The sequence below is a fragment of the Alexandromys fortis genome, unplaced genomic scaffold (assembly GCF_014885135.2).
Source record: "Alexandromys fortis isolate MF-2015 unplaced genomic scaffold, M_Fortis_MF-2015_v1.1 scaffold_11, whole genome shotgun sequence".
NCBI classification, from domain to species: Eukaryota; Metazoa; Chordata; class Mammalia; order Rodentia; family Cricetidae; genus Alexandromys; species Alexandromys fortis.
This window is the reverse complement of record NW_026067912.1, coordinates 926742-947513: the sequence shown is the minus strand read 5'-3', so window position 1 is coordinate 947513 and position 20772 is coordinate 926742. Positions and strand designations below refer to the sequence as shown.

General features: G+C 43.0%; 2 protein-coding genes across 2 annotated transcripts in view; both read left to right on the top strand.

Moving 5' to 3' along the window:
* The window catches only part of Havcr2 (hepatitis A virus cellular receptor 2), a 14915-nt gene extending 9382 nt beyond the window's left edge, over positions 1-5533 (top strand). Inside the window, exons 4-5 of the mRNA XM_050138582.1 lie at positions 178-304; positions 4954-5533. Coding sequence (XP_049994539.1) covers positions 178-304; positions 4954-4961 — 135 coding nt within the window. The 3' untranslated portion in view covers positions 4962-5533. The remainder of the gene's footprint in view (positions 1-177; positions 305-4953) is intronic.
* Positions 5534-10236: 4703 nt separating this feature from the next.
* The window catches only part of LOC126499496 (hepatitis A virus cellular receptor 1 homolog), a 19787-nt gene continuing 9251 nt past the window's right edge, over positions 10237-20772 (top strand). The window contains exons 1-2 of the mRNA XM_050138728.1: positions 10237-10285; positions 12486-12821. Coding sequence (XP_049994685.1) covers positions 10237-10285; positions 12486-12821 — 385 coding nt within the window. The remainder of the gene's footprint in view (positions 10286-12485; positions 12822-20772) is intronic.

The window sequence follows — 20772 nt, the reverse complement described above, 5'->3', positions numbered from 1 at the left end:
TTTCATTCCTCTGCTGACTGGGTCTAGTCTAGAAGAGGACAGATCAAGGGAGGCTTCATCATTCCTGCAATCCTGAGAGACTATGAAGAAGAGTGGTCCTCTTGAATCGCAAGACTTGCTGAGCATATGACCAGTTTCTGGACTTCTCAAGTTTGACTCCTGTTCTCTGTCCCCCAGCAAATTTCCACATGGACCAATGAAATGAAGGACTCTGGAGAAACCATCAGAACGGCTGTCCATACCGGAGTAAGAGTCTTTGCTGGGTTGGCCCTGACATTCATTTTTGGTGTTTTATTCCTTAAATGTAAGTTACTGGATGCTGCTTCTTTTACTTTCTGATAAAGAATGGTTACCATAGGAGCAGTGCAAACCTAGATAAAAATACATTTTTTTTAAAGTAAACCTGAAGGACACTCACTTGTCCTTCCACACATTGCCCGCAACATAGCTGATAGCTAGCGATCTTTCAAACTTCTACCTATGTGGCAGGTAGACACTATGCTAAATGTTTTACAGACATCTTAGTCATCAACAGTTATAAACTAGGCAGTACTATTCCTTCCCAGTCTAGGGCAGAGGGAAGTACAGCTTGCTGACAGCAGCTGAGTTCTCCAAGTTTCACTGTGAGCAAGGTCCAAGTCTAGACCCTCAAGTGCGGAAGACAGCCAGAATGGCTATCTTTAGATACACAAGCTAATCCTGGGGCTGGTGTGATGGCTTAGTGGGTTAAGGCGCCTGTCACAAGCCTGATGCTCTGAGTTTGATCTGAGAGACCCATGTGGTGGAAGAAGATAATGAATTTTTTCACTCAGACTGTCCTCTGGCCTCATGTGAGTTGAAACATTTGGGTACCTCTCCTTTTCTGTCCTTCCCTCTCCTTCTCCTCTCTCCCCTCCCTTTATCTCATCTCTTCCCATCTCCCCCTGTCTTCTCTTCTCTCTGTTTCTCTCTAACTCACTGAAAGAGCTACTTTATTTAAATTATAAATATACCCATGCTTATTAGGAAGCCCAACAACACAACCTCTCTCTCTCTGTGGGTTTCTATGTTGCTTTCTCAGGCACCTCTCTTTAACACTGAACCATGCCTGGGCTTCCAGAACTGGGGTTTCTCCTCACAGTGCTCCGCACACACAACTATTTGTCTTTATTTAAATAGTCAGCTCGGGGTCTGGGCATGTACTATAGTTGTTAAGGTATTTTTGTAACGTGCAGGAAACACAAGAGCCCCATAAAAGAAGGTATGGGGGTGTACTCTAAGTTCTGTAATCACAGAATTTCCTGGAGGTAGAAGCAGGAGGATCAGAAGTACAAGGCCATCGTCAGATACACACTGAGTTCCAGGCCGGGGGGGGGCTGTAGGAGACCCTGTCTCTGGGGGAAAAAGTTTTTTCAGTTTGGTTATTGTACTTGGAGACCATTGTCACACTAAAGATTCAAATGTTCCCATAAGTCCAAAGCCTTCCACCCTTTCATGATTGTGTCATAGTCTCTTTTCTCTGAGAGCAGAGAATGCATTTCTCCAGAGTGTACTGCATTTACAACACCCTTTGTAAATGGAGACTGTTCTTTGTTTCCCTGCTGCCCAGACCCTAATAATCACACAGAAACTGTATTAATTACAACACTGTTTGGCCTATTAACTGTGTCTTCTTATTAAATAACCCTTACAACTTAAATAGATGGTAGTTGAGTCTAAAGTCACCATTAGAGGCATGTGTGTTTTCTCCTGTCTCTGGAAATATGGTCCATTATTATGTGGTTACATATAATATGCATTAGTACCTACTGTGATCCCACATGGCTTAAGGGCAGAGAACATTAGCAGGACCTGTGTCTCCAGCTGCCTCGAGAGTCCAGGCTCAGTTTATTCTCCAGAAGCTAGTTTACAAACCTAGACATCTTCATTTCCTCCAGTGAATGATGGTTTGCCAATGTCATTCTAGCACATTAGGGATGCTATGTGGATGAGTGCATTAAGCCATGAATGCTGAGAAGACCCTTCCTGCGGGCTACAGAAACAAAGCTCCCAAAGTTACCAGGGGAGCATTCAACTAAAGATAAAAATGATACCCTTAATTAGAAAAGAGCATCACAATGGTTTCTGATGACGTGTTCAATTTCCCTTTTAATCTCTCTGGTATCGCCTTGCCCTAATTTAGAGTACTCACATCTGAAAAAGAAGCCAGGATCACTGAGTCAAACTTGCGTCAGTTCCTTTTCTGCTTACAGTCTTGTAGATCTCTTGTTTCTCTTCCTCCTCCTCCCCCTTCTCCTCCTCCTCCTTCCCCTTCTCCTTTTCCTCCTCCTCCTCTGCCTCTTCCTCCTTTTCCTTCTCCTTTTTCTTCCCCCTTTTCTTCTCCCAGGCAGGGACACCTTGCTTGACTCCCACTGTTCATCTTGGATTGTATATTATTTTCCGGAGCCCCTCTCTTGTTACCATGTCTTCCAGGGATGTATCAGCATTCTGACTTCCCAACCATTGTGTCTGTACTGTTACGGAAGGAGCGCCTTGGCTCTGACAACTTGTAGCAGGTGCTGAATGGTGGATTTTGCTCTCTGGAGCTGGTATTGAAAGTATTGCTTTGATTTTAGCTGATGTGCCTCTCATTGGGTACCTGTTGTATTAAAGATGATGAAAGGGCTAGAGACACCCTGTGGTAATGCCTTTGCACAGACCCAAGCTCAGTTTCCAGCACCCACAACTGCCTGAAATTCCATTCCATATGGATAGGGATACACCAGCATCTACAGACTTCTACATTCATATGCACATATTCATACATATACATACCCATATGTGCATAAGTAAAAATAAAACATATTTTAAAGAAGCAATAACCAAAGGGCATGCATGTGGTATACATATACACACATTCAGAAAGAACTCTGATATACATAAAATAAATGTAAAGGTATTAAAAAATTAATGAATAAAATAAAAAATCATGGGAGTTAATAGCCAGGTTCTTTTAGATGTTTTCAGGTAAGTACTGGCTGTTTGAGGGATTTGGAGCTTGATAATTCCTGTCGAAGCAGAGGGTGCAAAGGAACGCTGGCAAGCAAGGGCCTCTACTGCTCATACCGAGTTCTCGTCGCTCAGTTATCGTAGTTATCTGCCTTGTAGGTTCTTTAATTGATCGTATTTCTGTAGCTCTTTCAGTCTCTCCTTTGAAAATGCCCTGTACCTTCTCTTTGACATGTCGTTATCTGCGTTGATATAAAGCCATTTAATCTGCTTTATTTGGTTCAATTTGCTCTATGCAGGGCCATTTTTATATCTAACCTCCCACCCCTCTGGCTACTGTCCGCTACACCTACTTCTCCTTTGTGTGTCCGAGTTAATCATGTGAGCCGATGTGTTTTCAGTGCTTTCTGGCACATCGCAAGTGCCCAGTACACTTGCCTGTTATTGCTTTGATCACGTTCTTCTCAGTAATAAATATGTTACAGATCATACACTATTATTCTACGCATCCTACAGATTGGAAAAGAGGTTCAGAAAGGTGAAAGGGTGCCCCAGGTCACACTTAATGGCCTCAGTCTGAGGAATTCATGCCCAGAATTTCTTTCACTAACTGCTTATTAGACTGGATAGGAAATACTCCTTATAGGAAAACCCCACCACCCCATTTAGCCCCTTGATTTATCATAGTGATAAAGTTCTTTTTCCTTAAAAGTTTATTTTTAATTTTATTTTTATTGTGACTCAATAGGCTGGCAATCAGTGAGCCTTAGTGATTTTCCTCTCTCTCTCTGTCTCTTTCTCTGTGTCTCTCTCTCTCTCTCTCTACACACACACACACACACACACACACACACACATACACACACAACCAAAACAACAAAACAAGCAAACACATCCAATTCACTGATTACTATACTCCGGGCATTTCCTCACGATTTTTTCTGTCACTTATATCATACTGACTGATCACAGCTTCCTGACCCCACACTGTTTTCCTACCTATGCATGTGTGACTTTCCAGGATTTAAGAAGCTTTTCCCAATCTGCTTTGTGATTCTCAGGGCAGGCGTGTCTTCATGTGGCTGACTGGAGATGTTCATTTTGGTTCTCTTTTAGTACTAGAAATGGCACTGTATTCAAATGACATAGCCTCATGGGAGTTAGTCTGTTTTCGTCTCTGATTTGCCCCTCTAACATCAGTCTACTGTGCCCACCTTGATTAACATGGGCACAGAATGAGCTCTCCAGAGAAGCCCCTCCTACAGCTGATGCAAACACCCGCAATGCTCTCCCCAAATCCCTTTCAGTCCAGTGTGTGATGTTGGTGTGCATGCAGTGACTATGAATGTGTGTCATACAGTAGTCTTTGAAATTATGCCACAGACCAGTGGCTACAGTGCAAAGACACCTCTTTGTAGTTTAAATGTTTTTCTACTCTATGCTTATTGTTAGAGGATTAGATGCTATGCAGATTCCAAAATTCTTTTTCGATAAAGAAAATTTGTATTATTGTGCATATGATGTGTGTGTGTCATGAAGTGCCGTGGCATCTGTGGAGAACTTTGTGAAGCTAGTTCTACCCTTCTACCTTTACAAAGGATCTAGGGATCTAATTCAGGTCACCTGCCACTCCTAACACTTTCTAAAGGGTCACCGTGCAAAACTGTAAATATACTTGTCATCCAGTTCCCAGCCCAGATCCCACGTGTACATCCTGATTAGATAACTAATCATGGCGCTCAATATCTGTCTTTTTAGATCTTCCACTTTTGTGAAGGATGCCAATATGAGCTGATGTTTTTATAAATAGTTCTTGGCTTGTTTGATGTTTATTGAACGATCCTTTCTCTGACTTTATACGGGGGCTCTGTGTGGAGCTGTTGTTCTCTGCTAAGGTTTTCTGAGTATTGATCATAAATGAAAGCTCTGCTCAGACCTGAAAGGTGACCTCTTCTGCCTTCAACACCTCTTTTTCTCTCTCTGCAGCTTGGTAGATCTTATCGTTAAGATCGGAGCTTTGCAAAACACGGTGGTCATGAGGCCCCGAGGTGAAGACAAGGTCTGCATCATGGAAGACAGTCTTCATGTGAAGAATTAAGCCGCAGTTGCTCACTGAGAGTCTTCCTCCTATGATTGCAGCAAACAGCAACTGGATATGACCATGCTGACCATCTTTTAATCTCCAGGGTCATTTTCTGTGTTGGTTCATCTGGTGTCTCCACTTTCTACCGTTAGTGGAGAGGATGGACCTCTCTCTCGCTGTCTCTGCTCACACTCGCTGTTAATATCATGCTTAGTCTTGCAAGTCACTGGGGGGAGTGTTCTCTCCAAACATGGACACTTCAGAATTTAATGTTTTCTTTAGACCTTGTGCCCATGAAAAACAATCATTGGTAATTCAGGAAATGGGTTTCTATCTTAGTTACCAAAACCATCTGTAAGAGAGGAATAGGATTATAAAATTAAAGGGGGGAGTAATTAATTTAGAAGTACTCTGTGATTATGTCTTGTTTATTTTATTGGAACTCAAAATGACACTTTCCTTACCTTCCCGGAGGGACTCAAATCCTGGGAAGTCCAGGTTTTAATTTTTATAATAGATAAATAGATGAAAGTTGAGTCTAATGTCACCATTAGAGGTATGCATGTTTTCTCCTGTCTCTAGAAATATGGTTCACTGTTATATGGTTATATATAATATGCATTAATACTTTCTATAATTCCACATGGCTATAATCCTGGAACTCAGGAACAGGGTGAGGTCAGACTTGAGCTACATAAGCAATTTCCAGGCCATTCTGAACATTGATACATTTTCTCAAAAAGCAAACATGTTCACACCAGTAATCCTAGCCCTCAGGAAACTGAGGCAGGAGGATGGCCATGATTTCCATCCTTCCCTCAGTTGCATAATAAGTTTAGGCCAGGCTGGGATACAGAGAACTGCAGGGCTTCTGGGCTAGTTGGTTGGAGTCAGACTCTGTGAGGTTGCCTTGCTCTCAGTTCCCATGTACTGTGTCCTGAATCTTCCTGTTCAGAGCCACCATGATGGAGAGAATTGTGGACCCTTCCTTGAACACGGAGTGACAGGGCTAAGGGAAGCTGACAGTCAGGAAAATGGGTGTTGTTGCCTGGAAAAATGGCCTACCTCTCTGGGATTTGAGCAAGTGCTCTGCTCTCTAGTCGAAAAGGGGCCTCTTAATCAATCAATCTCTGTCTGTGTGGTTCTCTTTATGTATCTCTGTCTCTGTCAACATAGTGAACAAACACACTTGGCAAATAAGAAGCTGTACATTTCAAACTACTTGGAGGTTATTTTACAGTTTAACATTAATTATTTTATAATACTTGTATATGAAAGAGGTTATATAGGTAAGCAGTGAAGCCATCTAAGATGTGTGTGGAATTGTGATTCTCTTTCCCACCTCTTCTCTTCCATTCTCCCCACTCCTAGAGCCCCAAATTAAAGCCTCTGGACACTTTGTTGTTACTGGAAATACACCCACCCCGAGGAGCCTTTCTGCATGCATGGATCTGCACTTGATTTTCTCAGTACCATGTGGCTTCTGGCATTCTGTCCCCAGATGATTACTCAGGCTCGTGGCTAATATCACGAATGCATCACATGTATTACCTGCTTTCCGACTGTAGACATTTAACATGTTGCCAAAAGTGTGCTGTTACAGCCATCCTTGCCATGACCATCCCTGTGTCTCCCTCCCGCCATCTGTGACATACTGAAGTCACCACTGCTCAGCTGTGAGCTGAGCTTGCACACAAAACTCTTCAGTAAAAAGTAAAAGGAACTGGGCAGCTCTGGGAAGACTGTTTCCTACATGTTTGTTCTATAATAGATTTCTACATCAGCACCTCTGCTGGGCTGCAGCAATTTGGTTATGGTAAAGTTCACCATAGACTTTAGCCAAACTCTCCTGACCTGCTGTTGGCTGAGCTGTGGTGGAAGGAAGGCTGAGGACTAGGGGCTTCAAGGCCTGTCTGCTCCAGGCCTCAGGGAATTCTCTGCAGTTTTCACTGTTCTTTCTAACGATGACATCAACCATCCTCCTCAGGCTAAGCATTTCCAATACACAAGCAGCAGCCTTACCATCCTGGAAGCTCAGGTAAAGACTCTGAATCTGACATCCACACCCTTCTAGCTGCTCCTTTCTAGTCAGGCCGTCACAAGGAGTCTCTGGGCAGGGCAGCCTGCTGGAAGCTAGCAGCGGTATTCCGGGAAGATACGGATCTCCTTGGATTGTTCATTTCCTCGTTGCTGTTGTTCAGCTCTTTATCCTGAAACAATCTGGACCTGCAGCAGAACTGCAAGCGTCCCTGAACACGAATTTCCTCGAATGCCAGCACCGTGCACACCATGGAGCCTTGATCAAAATGAAGAACCCTGCATGTTTATCCTCTCTGCCTGCCAGGCCCACCCACCTATTTTTGCTCCTTCCTTGCTCCTGGCCGTTCAGCTCTTTATTAGGACCATCAGGTGTTTTAGACAGGCAAATTAACACAGCTTCACGGGGTTAAACCAATGCAGCATAAACAAAAGCAACACACCTTCAAGTAATATTCTACAGCAACAGCCCATCACATGCAAAACACGATGGCGGTTGAGCGAGCCAGCTGACGGCATAGCGCGTAGAGACAGGGCATAGAAAGGGACGGATGATTGTCCTAACTTTGTTTAGTAAAGCCTGATGTTATTGAGTCCCTGTGACCCATCTGTCTTCCCCAAATGGCTGTAGGGGCAGCATCTTACACCCACATAGATGGTGATGGGCCAGAAGTTATAGCTCCAAACAGATCTGTGACCTTGTCCTCAGTGTCTTAAGAACACCTTTCACGGTTGGTTGCTAGTTTATTACTTATTTGGTTTTTAGGAGTGAGGACACCCTCAAAGCTCATAATTGTTGTTAGAAATGCTTGCTTTAACAACGTATTATCCTCTAGTGGCCAAAGGGGAAGTAGTTGTACACAGTGGGCCGGATGTATTCTTTCATTTGTTCCCTTCTAACTTAAGCTACTGGTAAACACTTTTTACAGGGCTGTTAATTGAATGGCATCCAGGGGATAGAATAAGAGCCAGATGTTCCTTGTGCGCTTGCTCCAGAGACTCCCGTTCCCTATAGTTCAGTCTTCTTTCCCGAGTGTGGTTTATTCGTTGTAAATTGAGAGGGTTGGTCCAGGTGCTAAAGTCCCTTCATTCTCCAGTCTTCTCAAAAGCAGCATGGTCACACCTCAGGTGAAGATCTTTGCTGCAGCTTGGGAACAAGCCCAGGGGCACATTAGCGAAGCTCCTGCTCACTTGTGTGCTCCTACGGTCTGTCCATGTCGGTGAGTAGATGCTATCTAGGAGGTGGATTAGAGAACTGAGGGGACTCAGTTTTCAGACAGAACAGGTGAAAGGGTGGCTGGGAGATAAGGATGGACTTATAAGAGAGGTTCCTCTTTATCTGCAAATAGTTCTGGAAGCATCCACCAGCAGCAAAGGATGAGAAGGAGAAGCTGTAACATGAAGTTTCCACTCTCTTAAGTACCAGGTAAGCAAGGTCTTTTACAGACTCACGTTAGAGAGACGCAATCAGCATAGTGCTCTGTGCAGTTTCTGGACCATCTGGAATTACATATGGGATGCTGTGGGATTGTTTGTGGTACATTAGGACAATGAGGAGTGAGCTTCTAAACATTAGGGAAACTTAGCATCCAATAGAGTTCTTTGGCATCTTTGAAGATAAAGCCTCATTTAACTGGACTTGGAAGATAAAGTGTCATTTAAAAGGACTTCCATAGATGAGCTATTAAAGCCTTCTTAAGCAGCGTTAACATGATAAATGAGAAAAAGAAGCTGTAGAAAAGAGTTTGCTCCTCTTGGATTGAGCCCTAATTATTGAGGCCAGTGTCTATAAGTAACATGTAAAATTGCATAATAATAGGCAAATGAGACCAGGGAGAAGAGGGTATACATATATTTGCTGCGATGTTCACTGAACTCTTTTTTGTTTGTGAATTAGAAAATTTTGTAAGATATAGCTGTTTGCAGTGTGAAGACCCTCAGTCACCTGTAGACTCTTGAGGTTTTGGGATACAGGGTGAAGAAGCCAAGGGCAGGAGGAACTAAAGTTTGCTTTAGTTGGAATGTTGGAGATGGGAAGGGGGTGGTCGGTCCAGGAAGGTGAGCACCTTTTAGAAAGTCCATTTAAGCCGGACAGCCCAGGGTAACATCACACCATACTCCGTCCAAACCTGCCACAAAAGCTCTCTTAGTTTGCTCTATTTTTTTTTTGATTCAGAGAATCAAAGGTCTTTTGACTCGCTAATAAAGTGTAGGTTCATAGAATCACGTATTTTGTTGGCGACAGTAAACAGATTTATGAAATAAGTGATATCTTAGTGTTATGTTAGTATTTACTGTAGTAAATCAGATACCTTCTAATTTTATAAATATATGATTTTAAAGTTGTTATAAGCATATTACCATTTTTCAGATGTATATTTACTGTTTTAAGTTTGTACATCTGTGTGTGTCTATGTGTGGTGATGTTGTATTAGGGCATCAGTATCTAAAGAACGTTTGGGTCTTCTGCATCTCCAGAGATAGTGGCTGTGAGCATCCCAACATGGGTTCTGGAACCTCTCTCAGCTTTTCTGTTAGAGCAGTGGGCACTCTTAACCAGGAGCCATTGTGGAAGCCTAATGTTAATGTTTTAATATTAACATGAGAGTAGTATTCGTTCATTCCTTCTTAGCCCCAGTCTGGTAGTGGTTATAGTGAAACTAAAAGGAAAACTCTAAAACCCTTGTCTTTGGCCTGTGTGGGACAATGTGCTTAGAAAGGCTTAGGGACCAACCTCTCTGGGTCTTAAGCAGGAACAGCCCAGAGTCCACTGGAGGACAAGGGCACCACCCTTAGAAGGCTGGTCCTTGCTTAGGGTTCTACCAAGGGAGCACACTCACTTCTGTCTTCAAATTTCTGTTTGCCTTCTTATTTGTGCCAAGACCAGGAGTTAGACTGGTGTCTGTATGTGGGGAAGGGCGGAAGAAGAGGCTGATTGGGAGGACAGTTAGTTTTCCTTGTCCATGGGAAGGCACAGAGCCCTAGCTGAAGCCTTTGATTGTGGGTTCCTCTCATTGTCGGCACAGTAGACCTGCATAAATCACCCTACCAGGATGTGATGATAAGCTGCCTTCTGAGAATTAACACCTGCCCAGATTCCATGAGGCGAGGGTGCCAGCCAACCAGAGTGTCTTGTCGTTGTCGACACCATGATGCATCCACAAGTCCTCTTTCCAGGCCTCTTACTCCTTCTCCCAGGTAAGTAAGAGGGATGGCTAGGAGGATAGGGGTTCGGAAAAAAAAAAACAGGTCCCTGGGATCTGTATTACAGCAAAGAACCAAAATGAAATTGTAGCTCCATAGAGATTTCTTAATCTATCTCAATTAAAAAATAATATCTGCAAGACTATCAGGTAAGTGATGAATATATGTACATGCAGTCTACATTCAAGTAAGGGTGAGGACATGTACATGCATGTTGTAGTCAACGCATGAGGGCTGAAGAAAGGCTATGAATAGGCAACCTAACCTTCATTTGGCCTATATGCTGTCAAAAAACCCCTCGTTCTCAATTATTTAATTACAAATAGTAACCGAACACATTCTGTGATATTGGGGAAAACAGTGAATTGCATATTGTATTATCTGGGACAGGATCCATGATAGCCTTGGCTGCCCCAGACATAACAGACAGCAGAGAATGACCTCAAACCTCTGATCCTCCTGTCCCTTCCTCCCAAGAGCTGAGATTATAGGTGTGAGCCCCTACATCTGGTACACGTTCTAACTTTACAATCTAGCCTCTGGGAAGTGGGATTGTGGAAGGTCTTTAATTCTTTTCATACTTTCTAAAATTTTATTATAATATGTATTATGCTTGTGATCCTAAAAAACGTATAAGGCAAAATGAGGGGATGAGTGTCCCAATGGGAAATGCACTCTTGTTACACACTCGTTCTATAGAATAAGAAGTGTGCTTTCTCAGACCATGTCCCAAACTCATGACCTGAGCCTGAATATGGGTGACTACTTAGTGAATCTCTCAGTCCACTGTTATCCTGTGCTGGGAACCAACCCAGGGGCTGGCATGAGTGAGGTGAGCATGGTCCCCTGAGCTGCATCTTCAGCCCTCAGAGCTCCCTGACTTGGAAACAATTGGTAATAGGGATTTCAATTCATGATCTCAACGGATTCATATTAAAATTATTACTTTAGGTTTAAAAGTTGCATGGTTTATTTTTTGAGTTAATATTCTGAGTTTGTGGTCTCACTTTATAATTGAGTGTTATTCAGTTCCTGGAATGGTACCAACCTATAAGCAGGGACCCTTGCTCTGTTCTTTTTTCCCCCCAAGGGAACTAATCCTAAAGCCTCAGTCCTCCAGATGGTATCACAAGGCCCATTCTGAGTTTGCCCTGGTGGTGCACATCCTTAATCCCAGCACTGGGGAGGTAGAGGCAGGCAGATCGCCAAGAATTCAGGCAGCCAGTTCTATTACAGGCTTCTAAATACTGAGGCTAGCCAAGGTTACATAGAGAGACTGTGTCTCAAAAAGGCAGTGAAACCATATGAACAAACAAAAGCCATTCTGAAAACTGATGTTGAAGTTCATAAATTCTGCCTTTAAATCAGTGATGCTGTAAACAAAACTGGACCCTACTCTTTGTATAGGAGAGGTGGGTGAAGTTTCATTTTCAATAGTACTGACGGGGGATAGAGATGGTTTGAGACTGAGTCTCATAAGCCCAGGTTGGTCTTGAACTCACTAGTTTCCTGACTTAATCTTCAAATTCCGGTTTGGCAGGAACACATACTTCATCATGTACAATTGGAAGATTAAAATTTTAGGAATTAGAGCTAATGTCAGTGGTACACGTGTGTAGTCCCAGGCAAGAGGATAGTGAGTATGAGCCAGCCTGGGCTACACAGCAACATCATGTATAAAAATAAACCAAGAGGTCAGGCATGGTGGTACATGTCTTTAATCTTGGCAGTCAGAAGGCAGAGTTAGCTGGATCTGTATGGGTTTCAGGCTAGCCTAGTCTATATAGAGAGTTCTAGGCCTGTGAGAACTTCCTAGTGAGCTCTGTCTCAAAAAGAAAAAAGAATAAAAGATAGAATGAAAGGAAGGAAGGAGAAAAAAGTGAAATAAATTAATAAATACAAAAATTAAAAAGATACAGTGTGAATATAATACAGTGCAGTAAGTTGTTTTTCCCACACACATACTAAAGGATAAGTTAACAGAGAATTGTTTCTAGTGAAAATGCTAAGCTATGAAAACTCTACAGACAAACATGCAAAGGAAGGCTGGGGCTGGAGATAGAACACTTACCTCCCATGCCCCAGGTTTAGCCACTGTTGAGCCAAAAGAAAAACTGGGAACGAGATGAAGAAGTAGAATCCATTGTAGGAAACTGTTGAGTGCTCATTCTCCAATTTCACCTTTTTATCACAGTGGCTGTGGATTCTTTCCCAGAAGTCCCTGGAGTGGTGGGCAACCCTGTGACACTGGCATGTTCTTATCCAGTGTCTGATGGGATCTCCTCCATGTGTTGGGGCCGAGGGGAATGTGTGGATACATGCGGACAAACACTCATCTGGACCGATGGACACAGAGTCTACTATCGGACAGACCATCGCTACCAGCTGAAGGGGCAGCTTCTTCAAGGAGATGTGTCCTTGACCATAGAGAATGCCACTGAGAGGGACAGTGGGCTCTACTGCTGTCGAGTGGAGAAGAAGGGATGGAATGGCGTACAGAGACTGACGACCTCACTGCAAGTTCAGCCGGGTGAGTGTGCCTTGCTGCTTTATTTATGTCCTACAGGGGAACCTGCCAGGGAACCGAGTCTTCTGTTTACTAGAGATTTGTTCTTTTTCTAGAACAAGGAAATGGAGGTTCTTATAACCATGCTAGCGATTAAATACTTGCTTTTTATTATTTTAGTAATGACATAATCTCGTGTATCTCAGGCTGTTCTTTGATGGCCCTGCCCTCCTGGCTTTCCAGCCTATAGCACTTTAGTCCTGATAATTCGGTTGTATACCACCTACTTGTTATTTATTTGTAAGTGCTAAGATCAGCCTAATGCAAGACCATGGGCTAAGTCAGGATCCAGGTCATAACTGTACGTGGGTCCATCTTGTTGGTCCAGGAAACTGCATCTGCTCTCCATCCTGAAACTCAGCAGGGAGCTTTACCTAAGCTGAGTGACCTGAAAGAAAGTCTGTCCTCTGCCTCAGAGTCAATGTCTTGTGACTTTAAGTCACCTGTCCTCTACACTGTAAAAGCCCAGCAGCTCTGACCTGAAAAGCAGGCCACGCAAGGTGCTGCTGCACTGATGAGCTGGCTTCCACAAGGGTCAGCTGACCTTGCTGAGCATGGGCCACATGCATAGGAGGACCAGAGTTCCACTTCAGATTTGCCCTGCCTTGGGCTTTAAAAGAGTCCTCACATCTTGTCACAAAATCATCCTTTTGTACAAGAACATGGCCACGAGGGAAAGTGTTTTTCTCCCAGCGCTTATCCAGGGGGAACCAGTGGGAAGTTCATGAAAGCCCCAGTTCTTAAATCATCACAGTTTTCTCTGTGATGCTCCATCATTTTCATAGTAAGAGCAGAGCCATGAGGATGCAGCTTTTTCTGCTGATATCCTCTAATCTCCGTTGCTAAGGGCTCACACTAACAATCAACAGCAATTCTAGCTTATCTCTTCTTTTAAAATCCAGCACATCCACATCGTTTGTCATTGTTCAGCCTTGGCAGTTTGTCCCTTGCTTCTTATTGATCTGTTTGTTTTTGACATGGAACCTCACTGCATGGTGTGGACAGTCAGGATCTCTCAAGTAGACCAGACTATCCTTGAATTCACAGATCCAACTGCCTCTGTCTTTTGACGGATGGGCTCAAAAGCCTTTCACAGTGTCCAGCTGCTTGAAATTATTGACAGTTTGCTGGTATTGAGTGTAGAAACCATTTCACAGGTCAGTGTTGACAAGTCCTCTGTCTGGCTAGTTAAGGGGTTCAAAAGCGACTCCATTTTATCCTTAACCATGACTTTTTTTATGATTTCCTGTGTATTTTAACACACCAAGCTTCCTCTTCCCATGCCTTAGGACCCTCATTAGCTCCTTTGGATGTTCCCATCTACCTGGGATGAAAATTGCCCCAGAACAAGCAAAGCAAAGCTCCCAAACTGGTGGCTTCTTTCCTGGTTGTTCTCATAGGGGTCTTATGACTAGAATGTTCCCATGCTTACATTTCTCTGTGAGAGATTCATTCCGTCTAGGGAAGGTTTGCATTGTGCTTAAGCCTCTGCCCACACAGTAGACTCAATCACTAATCTAATAGTTTGAATCGAATAGTGTGAACAGTTTGAATCAAATAGTGTGAACAGTTTGATCGAGCAGTGTGAACAGCTTGAATCGAATAGTGCGAATAGTTTGAATAAGATAGTGTGAACAGTTTGAATCAAATTGTGTGAATAGTTTGAATTGAATAGTGTGAATAGTTTGAATCAAATTATGTGAACAGTTGTAATCAAATAGTGTGAACAGCTTGAATCAAATAGTGCAAACAGTTGAATCAGATAGTGTGAACAGTTTGAATCAGATAGTGTGAACAGTTTGAATCAAAAGTGTGAATAGTTTGGATTGAATAGTGTGAACAGTTTGAATCAAATACTGTGAACAGTTGGAATCGAATAGTGTGAACCGTTTGAATTGAATACTGTAAACATTTTGAATCAAATAGTGTGAACAGTTTTGTTCTAACACAGCCACACCCACTCCTTGCTATGTTATCAGCAGTGATTTTCAAAGTGATTGATATGAATACATTCTCCTGAACACCTATGTTTTGGTTCCTGAGTCCAGGACACATAACTATCTAGCCCTCTGTAGGAAAGGGGCTTGAGGACTAGTGAAATGGCTCAGTGGGTGTTTTAGTTATGGTGTCTATTGCTGAGACACCATGACCATGGCAACTCTTACAAAGGAAAAACTTTCAGTTGGGTTGGCTACAGTTTCAGAGCTTCAGTCCATTATCCTCATGGTGCGACATGGTGGCACGCGGGCAGGCATGGTGCTGGAGAAGGAGCTGAGAGTCCTACATCTTGACCCACAGGCAACAGGGAGTGAACAGTCTCACCGGGTATAGTTTGATCACAGGAGACCTGAAAGCCTGCCTCCATATTAACACACTTCCTCCAGAAAGACCATACCTACTCCAACAAAGAAACACCTCCTAATAGTGCCACTCCTTTTGGGGACATTTTCTTTCAAACCACAAGAGTGGGTAAAAGTGCCTATGGCCACGCTTGATTACCGGAATTCAGTTATTGCAGCCTATTTGGGAGAAGGTGAGAACCAACTCTCTCAAACTGTTGACTGACCCTAACACGTTGGCCATGAAAAATTGCATGCGCGCGCGCACACACACACACACACACACACACGCACACGCACACACACACACACACCAGAGAGAGAGAGACAGAGACAGAAACAGAGAGATAGAGACAGAGAGACAGAGACAACAGAAATAAATGAAGAAATACAATTTTTAAATTTTAACCGTGGGCTGGACTGTACTTCTTTTAGCTTCCTGACTATAATTTCTTTTCCTTCTTTGGAGGTAAAACCTGGCTCGATTCAAATGCCATCACATCTACTGCAGAGAAGAGTATTTAGAGGAGTTGTTCCCAGCTCGAAGGATTTATTTTGTAGTCAGCAGAGTTAGCATCACTAAGAGCTGCTTGTGTGGAAGCCATCAGCTGACATCAGCACTGTCTGCTCCTTCTGGACTTAGTCATGGGCTCTTTCCTCCAGGCACCGTTTCCCTTCAACTCCAGCCTTGGCATTCTGTGCACTCCCTGAGCATCAGTGAGCTGCTTGGATTCCTGCAGCACTTCTGATTCTTTTCCTAATCTGTGAATTGCAGGTTAAAGCTTTGTCCCAATATGAGGTCTACAGTGCTTCAATATCTAAAACCTCTTGGGCATGGCCTTGGTAATATAACTGAAAAATTCAATGCCATGAAGTATTCATACATAGAATTATCAATAGTTTATAAACCTCCCTATAAGCTATGTATATAAAGTATATGCAATGAATGCTACATCTATCCATATTTAGACTTGAGCCCCATATGTGAGCTATACGTAAACTGTTACAAAACTTTCAGAATTGCCAAAATTCTGAAACTGTTGACACCAATTTTTTTTGATAAGGAATATTCACCCTGTTTCTCTTAGCCTGGAAGAATCTAGAGTTGATTGTGTCTATTCCCTATACAAATATGCACATAATTTAGTGTTGGGCCTTGCATGAGACCTCTTGTGGGCCAACTAGCCTAGTTAGCCTTGTAATGCAGCACTGTGTGCATGTCCTCTCTAGACTAGAACATGCTCAGAGTGCAGTCAGTGGGTAAAGTCAGTCGCCCTAGAGAGGAACACACTCAGCCCCAGTTCCCAACACCCTCTCAGTGTCACAGAGATGCTGAAAGAAATGTGAGCATCTGATCTATCACTTAGAACATGTTTCAGTAGGGATGTGGGCCCAGTTCTCATCTCCAGCTTGTCGGTACAGCTGCCTTCTATTGATGAGCTGTCTCTACTGACCCACCCTGCTGCATCCTAGGTGGTCAATGACAAAGAGCAGAAGTTCAGGAGAGGAGCCTCTGCCTGGAGACAGCCTCTACCTGATATGCGAGGGAGGGGGTGTATCTAAGGCTCTTCTTTCTCTTGCTTGGCTGACCTTTGCTTTTATATTGATTTCTAAATCCAGGAGTTCCAACAAGTTCTTCAAGAAGAGTTACAATTACAAGTACATTCAAACCTATCAATGGACCCAGAACTACTCCAAGGCACACCAGAACTACACCCAGGAAACTCATCACTACTCCAAGGAAACCAGAAACAACTAAAATACCCACAACTATCACAAGGAGACTCTCAACCACTCCAAAACGCATAACTATTAGAAGAAGACCCTCAACCACTCCAAAACTCACAATGACTCCAAGGAGACCCTCACCTACCACAAAATACACAACTACTACAAAGAGACCCTCAACTAACATAACATGCACAACTCCTACAAGAAGACCCTTAACTATCAGAAAATCCACAACTACTACAAACAGACCTTCAGCTACCACAAAACCCACAACTATTACAAGGAAACCCTCAGCTACCACAAAACCCACAACTATTCCAAAAAGACCCTCAACTACTACAAAATACACTACTACTACAAGGAGACCTTCAGTTACCCCAAAACCAACAACCACGACAAGGAGAACCTCAGCTACCACAAAACCCACAACTACTACAAGAAGACCATCAACAACTATAGAACACCTGATTACTCCAAGAAAACCCACACCTCCTATAAAAACCACCTCTAATCCAAGTAGGCCACCAACAACCATAAATCCCAAAACTACTTCAAGAAGACTTATACCTCCTATAAAATCCACAACTATTCCACAACGACCAGCAACTATGGCAAAACACACAACTATTCCAAAGAGACTCTCAACTATGACAAAATCTACAGCTGCTCCACAGAGATCAGCAACTACCACAAAACCCACAATTACTACAAGGAGCCCATCAACTGCAACAAAACCCACAATTACTACAAGGAAACCATCAACTACCACAAAACCCACAATGACTACAAGGAGACTATCAACTGCAACAAAATCCACAACTACTAGAAGGAAACCATCAACTACCACAAAACCCACAATTACTACAAGGAGAACCTCAACTACCACAAAACCCACAACTACTCCAAGGAGACCCTCAGCTACCACAAAACCCACAACTACTACAAGGAAACCACCAACTACCACAAAACATACAACAAGGAGAACCTCAACTACCACAGAACTCACAATTACTACAAGGAGACACTCAACTGCCACAAAATCCACAACTACTACAAGGAGACCCTCAACTACCACGAAACCTACAACTACTACAAAGAGACCCTCAACTACCAAAGAACCCACAATTACTACAAGGAGACCCTCAACTACCACAAAACCCACAACTACTCAAAGAAGACCCTCAACTACAACAAATCCCACTACTACTACAAGGAGACCATCAACTACTGCATACCCCAAAACTACTCCAGGGAGACCCATAATTCCCACAATCCTGATAATCTCCACAATCCACTCAATTCCCTCAATCCCCATAATCCCCCCAGCCCCCAAAATACCCACAACTATTCCAAGAAGACCCGCAACAACCATAAAATCCAGAATTACTACAAGGAGATCCTCAACTACCATAAATCCCACAACTACTACAAAGGGACCATCAACTACTACAAAACCTACAACTACTACAAAGAGACCCTCTACCTCAACAAACCCTATAACTACTACAAGGAGAACCTCTACTGTGACAAACCCCAAAACTACTATATGTAGATCCTCAGCTACCACAAAACCTGCAACTACTACAAAGAGACCATCAACTACTACAAACCCAACAACTACTACAAGAAGACCCTCTACTAAGACAAACCCCACAACTACTACATGGGGATCCTCTGCTACCACAAAACCCACAACTACTACAAAGAGACCATCAACTACTACAAAAGCAACAACTCCTACAAGGAAACCCTCTACTATGACAAACCCCACAACTACTACATGGGGATCCTCAGCTACCACAAAACCTACAACTACTTCAAAAAGACTATCAACTACTACAAACGCAGCAACTACTACAAGTAGACCCTCTACTATGACAAACTTCATAACTACTACAAGGAGACCCTCTACTATGACAAACCCCACAAGTACTACAAGGAAATCCTCAGTGACCAGAAAACCCACAACTACTAAAACAAGACCATCAACTACTACAAATGCAACAACTGCTACAAGGAGACCCTCAACTATGACAAACCCCATAATTACTACAAGGAGATCCTCTACTACGACAAACCTCATAACTACTACAAGGACACCCTCTACTATGACAAACCCCATAATTACTACAAGGAGACCCTCTACTATGACAAACCCCATAATTACTACAAGGAGACCCTCTACTATGACAAACCCTGCTACACAGAAATCCTCAGCTACCACAAAACCCACAACTACTACAAGGAGACCATCAACTACTACAAACGCAACAACCACTACAAGTAGACCCTCTCCTATGACAAACCTTATAACTACCACAAGGAGACTCCCTACTATGACAAACCCTACAACTACTACATGGAGATCCTCAGCCACAAAACCCACACCTGCTACAAAGAGACCATCAACTACTACAAACGCAACAACTACTACTAGAAGAACCTCTACTACGACAAACCCCATAACTACTACAAGTAGACCCTCTACTATGACAAACCCCACAACTACTACATGGGGATCCTCTGCTACCACAAAACCCACAACTACTACAAAAAGACCATCAACTACTACAAACGCAACAACTACTACTAGAAGAACTTCTACTATGACAAACCCCATAACTACTACAAGGCGACCCTCTACTACGATAAACCTCATAACTACTACAAGGAGACCCTCCACTATGACAAACCCTGCTACACGGAAATCCTCAGCTACCACAAATCCCACAACTACTACAAGGAGACCATCAACTACTACAAACGCAACAACTACAAGGAGACCCTCTACTACGACAAACCCTATAACTACTACATGGGGATCCTCAGCTACCACAAAACCCACAACTACTACAAAGAGACCATCAACTACTATAAACGCAACAACTACTACAAGTAGGCACTCTACTATGACAAACACCATAACTACTACAAGGAGACCCCCTACTATTACAAAACCTACAATTACTACATGGAGATCCCCAGCTACCTCAAAATTCACAACTACTACAAAGAAACCATTAACTACTACAAGGAGACCCTCTACCACAACAAACCCCATAACTACTACAAGGAGACCCTCTACTATGACAAACCCCACAACTACTACATGGAAATCCTCAGCCACCACAAAACCCACAACTACTACAAAGAGACCCTCAACTACTACAAAAGTCACAACTACTCCGAGGAGATCATCAACAACCATAAAACCCATGACTACTCCACGAAGACCCACACCTTCTATAAAACCTACATCTACTCCAAGTAGACCCCTAACAACCATAAAACCCAAACCTACTTCAAGTAGACCCACCCCTTCTATAAAATCTACAACTATTCCACAGAGACCAGCAACTATGACAAAACAAACAACTATTCCACAGAGAACCTCGACTATAATCAACCGCACAACTACTACAAGGAGACCCTCAACTACCACAAAACGCACAATTACTACAACGAAACACACAAATACTCCAAAATCAACCAGAATCTCTACCTCTACTTCTGCACTACCAGTAGACAGGCAGACTTCTGAACGAGGTAAAATTTGTGTGTTTAATCAATCAGAGGCCTTCTCATAGGGTTCTGTAGGACACAGACAACAAGGCAGTCATAAGTATGATCTAGGTGAAGGAGTCTTAATTGGGTTCTAAGCAATGACTTCACTTTGTCCATGGTTCTCCAGTCTTTGTATGTGCACCACCTGTTCTGTAACAATTTGAACCTGGAGGACACCCATCTCTCTATATGAGATTTCCCAGGGATTCAATACTAGCCAGATTTAGGTGGATCATTGATCTAGGATAGCTGCTGAGGATGTTAGGAATCTGGGATAGTGG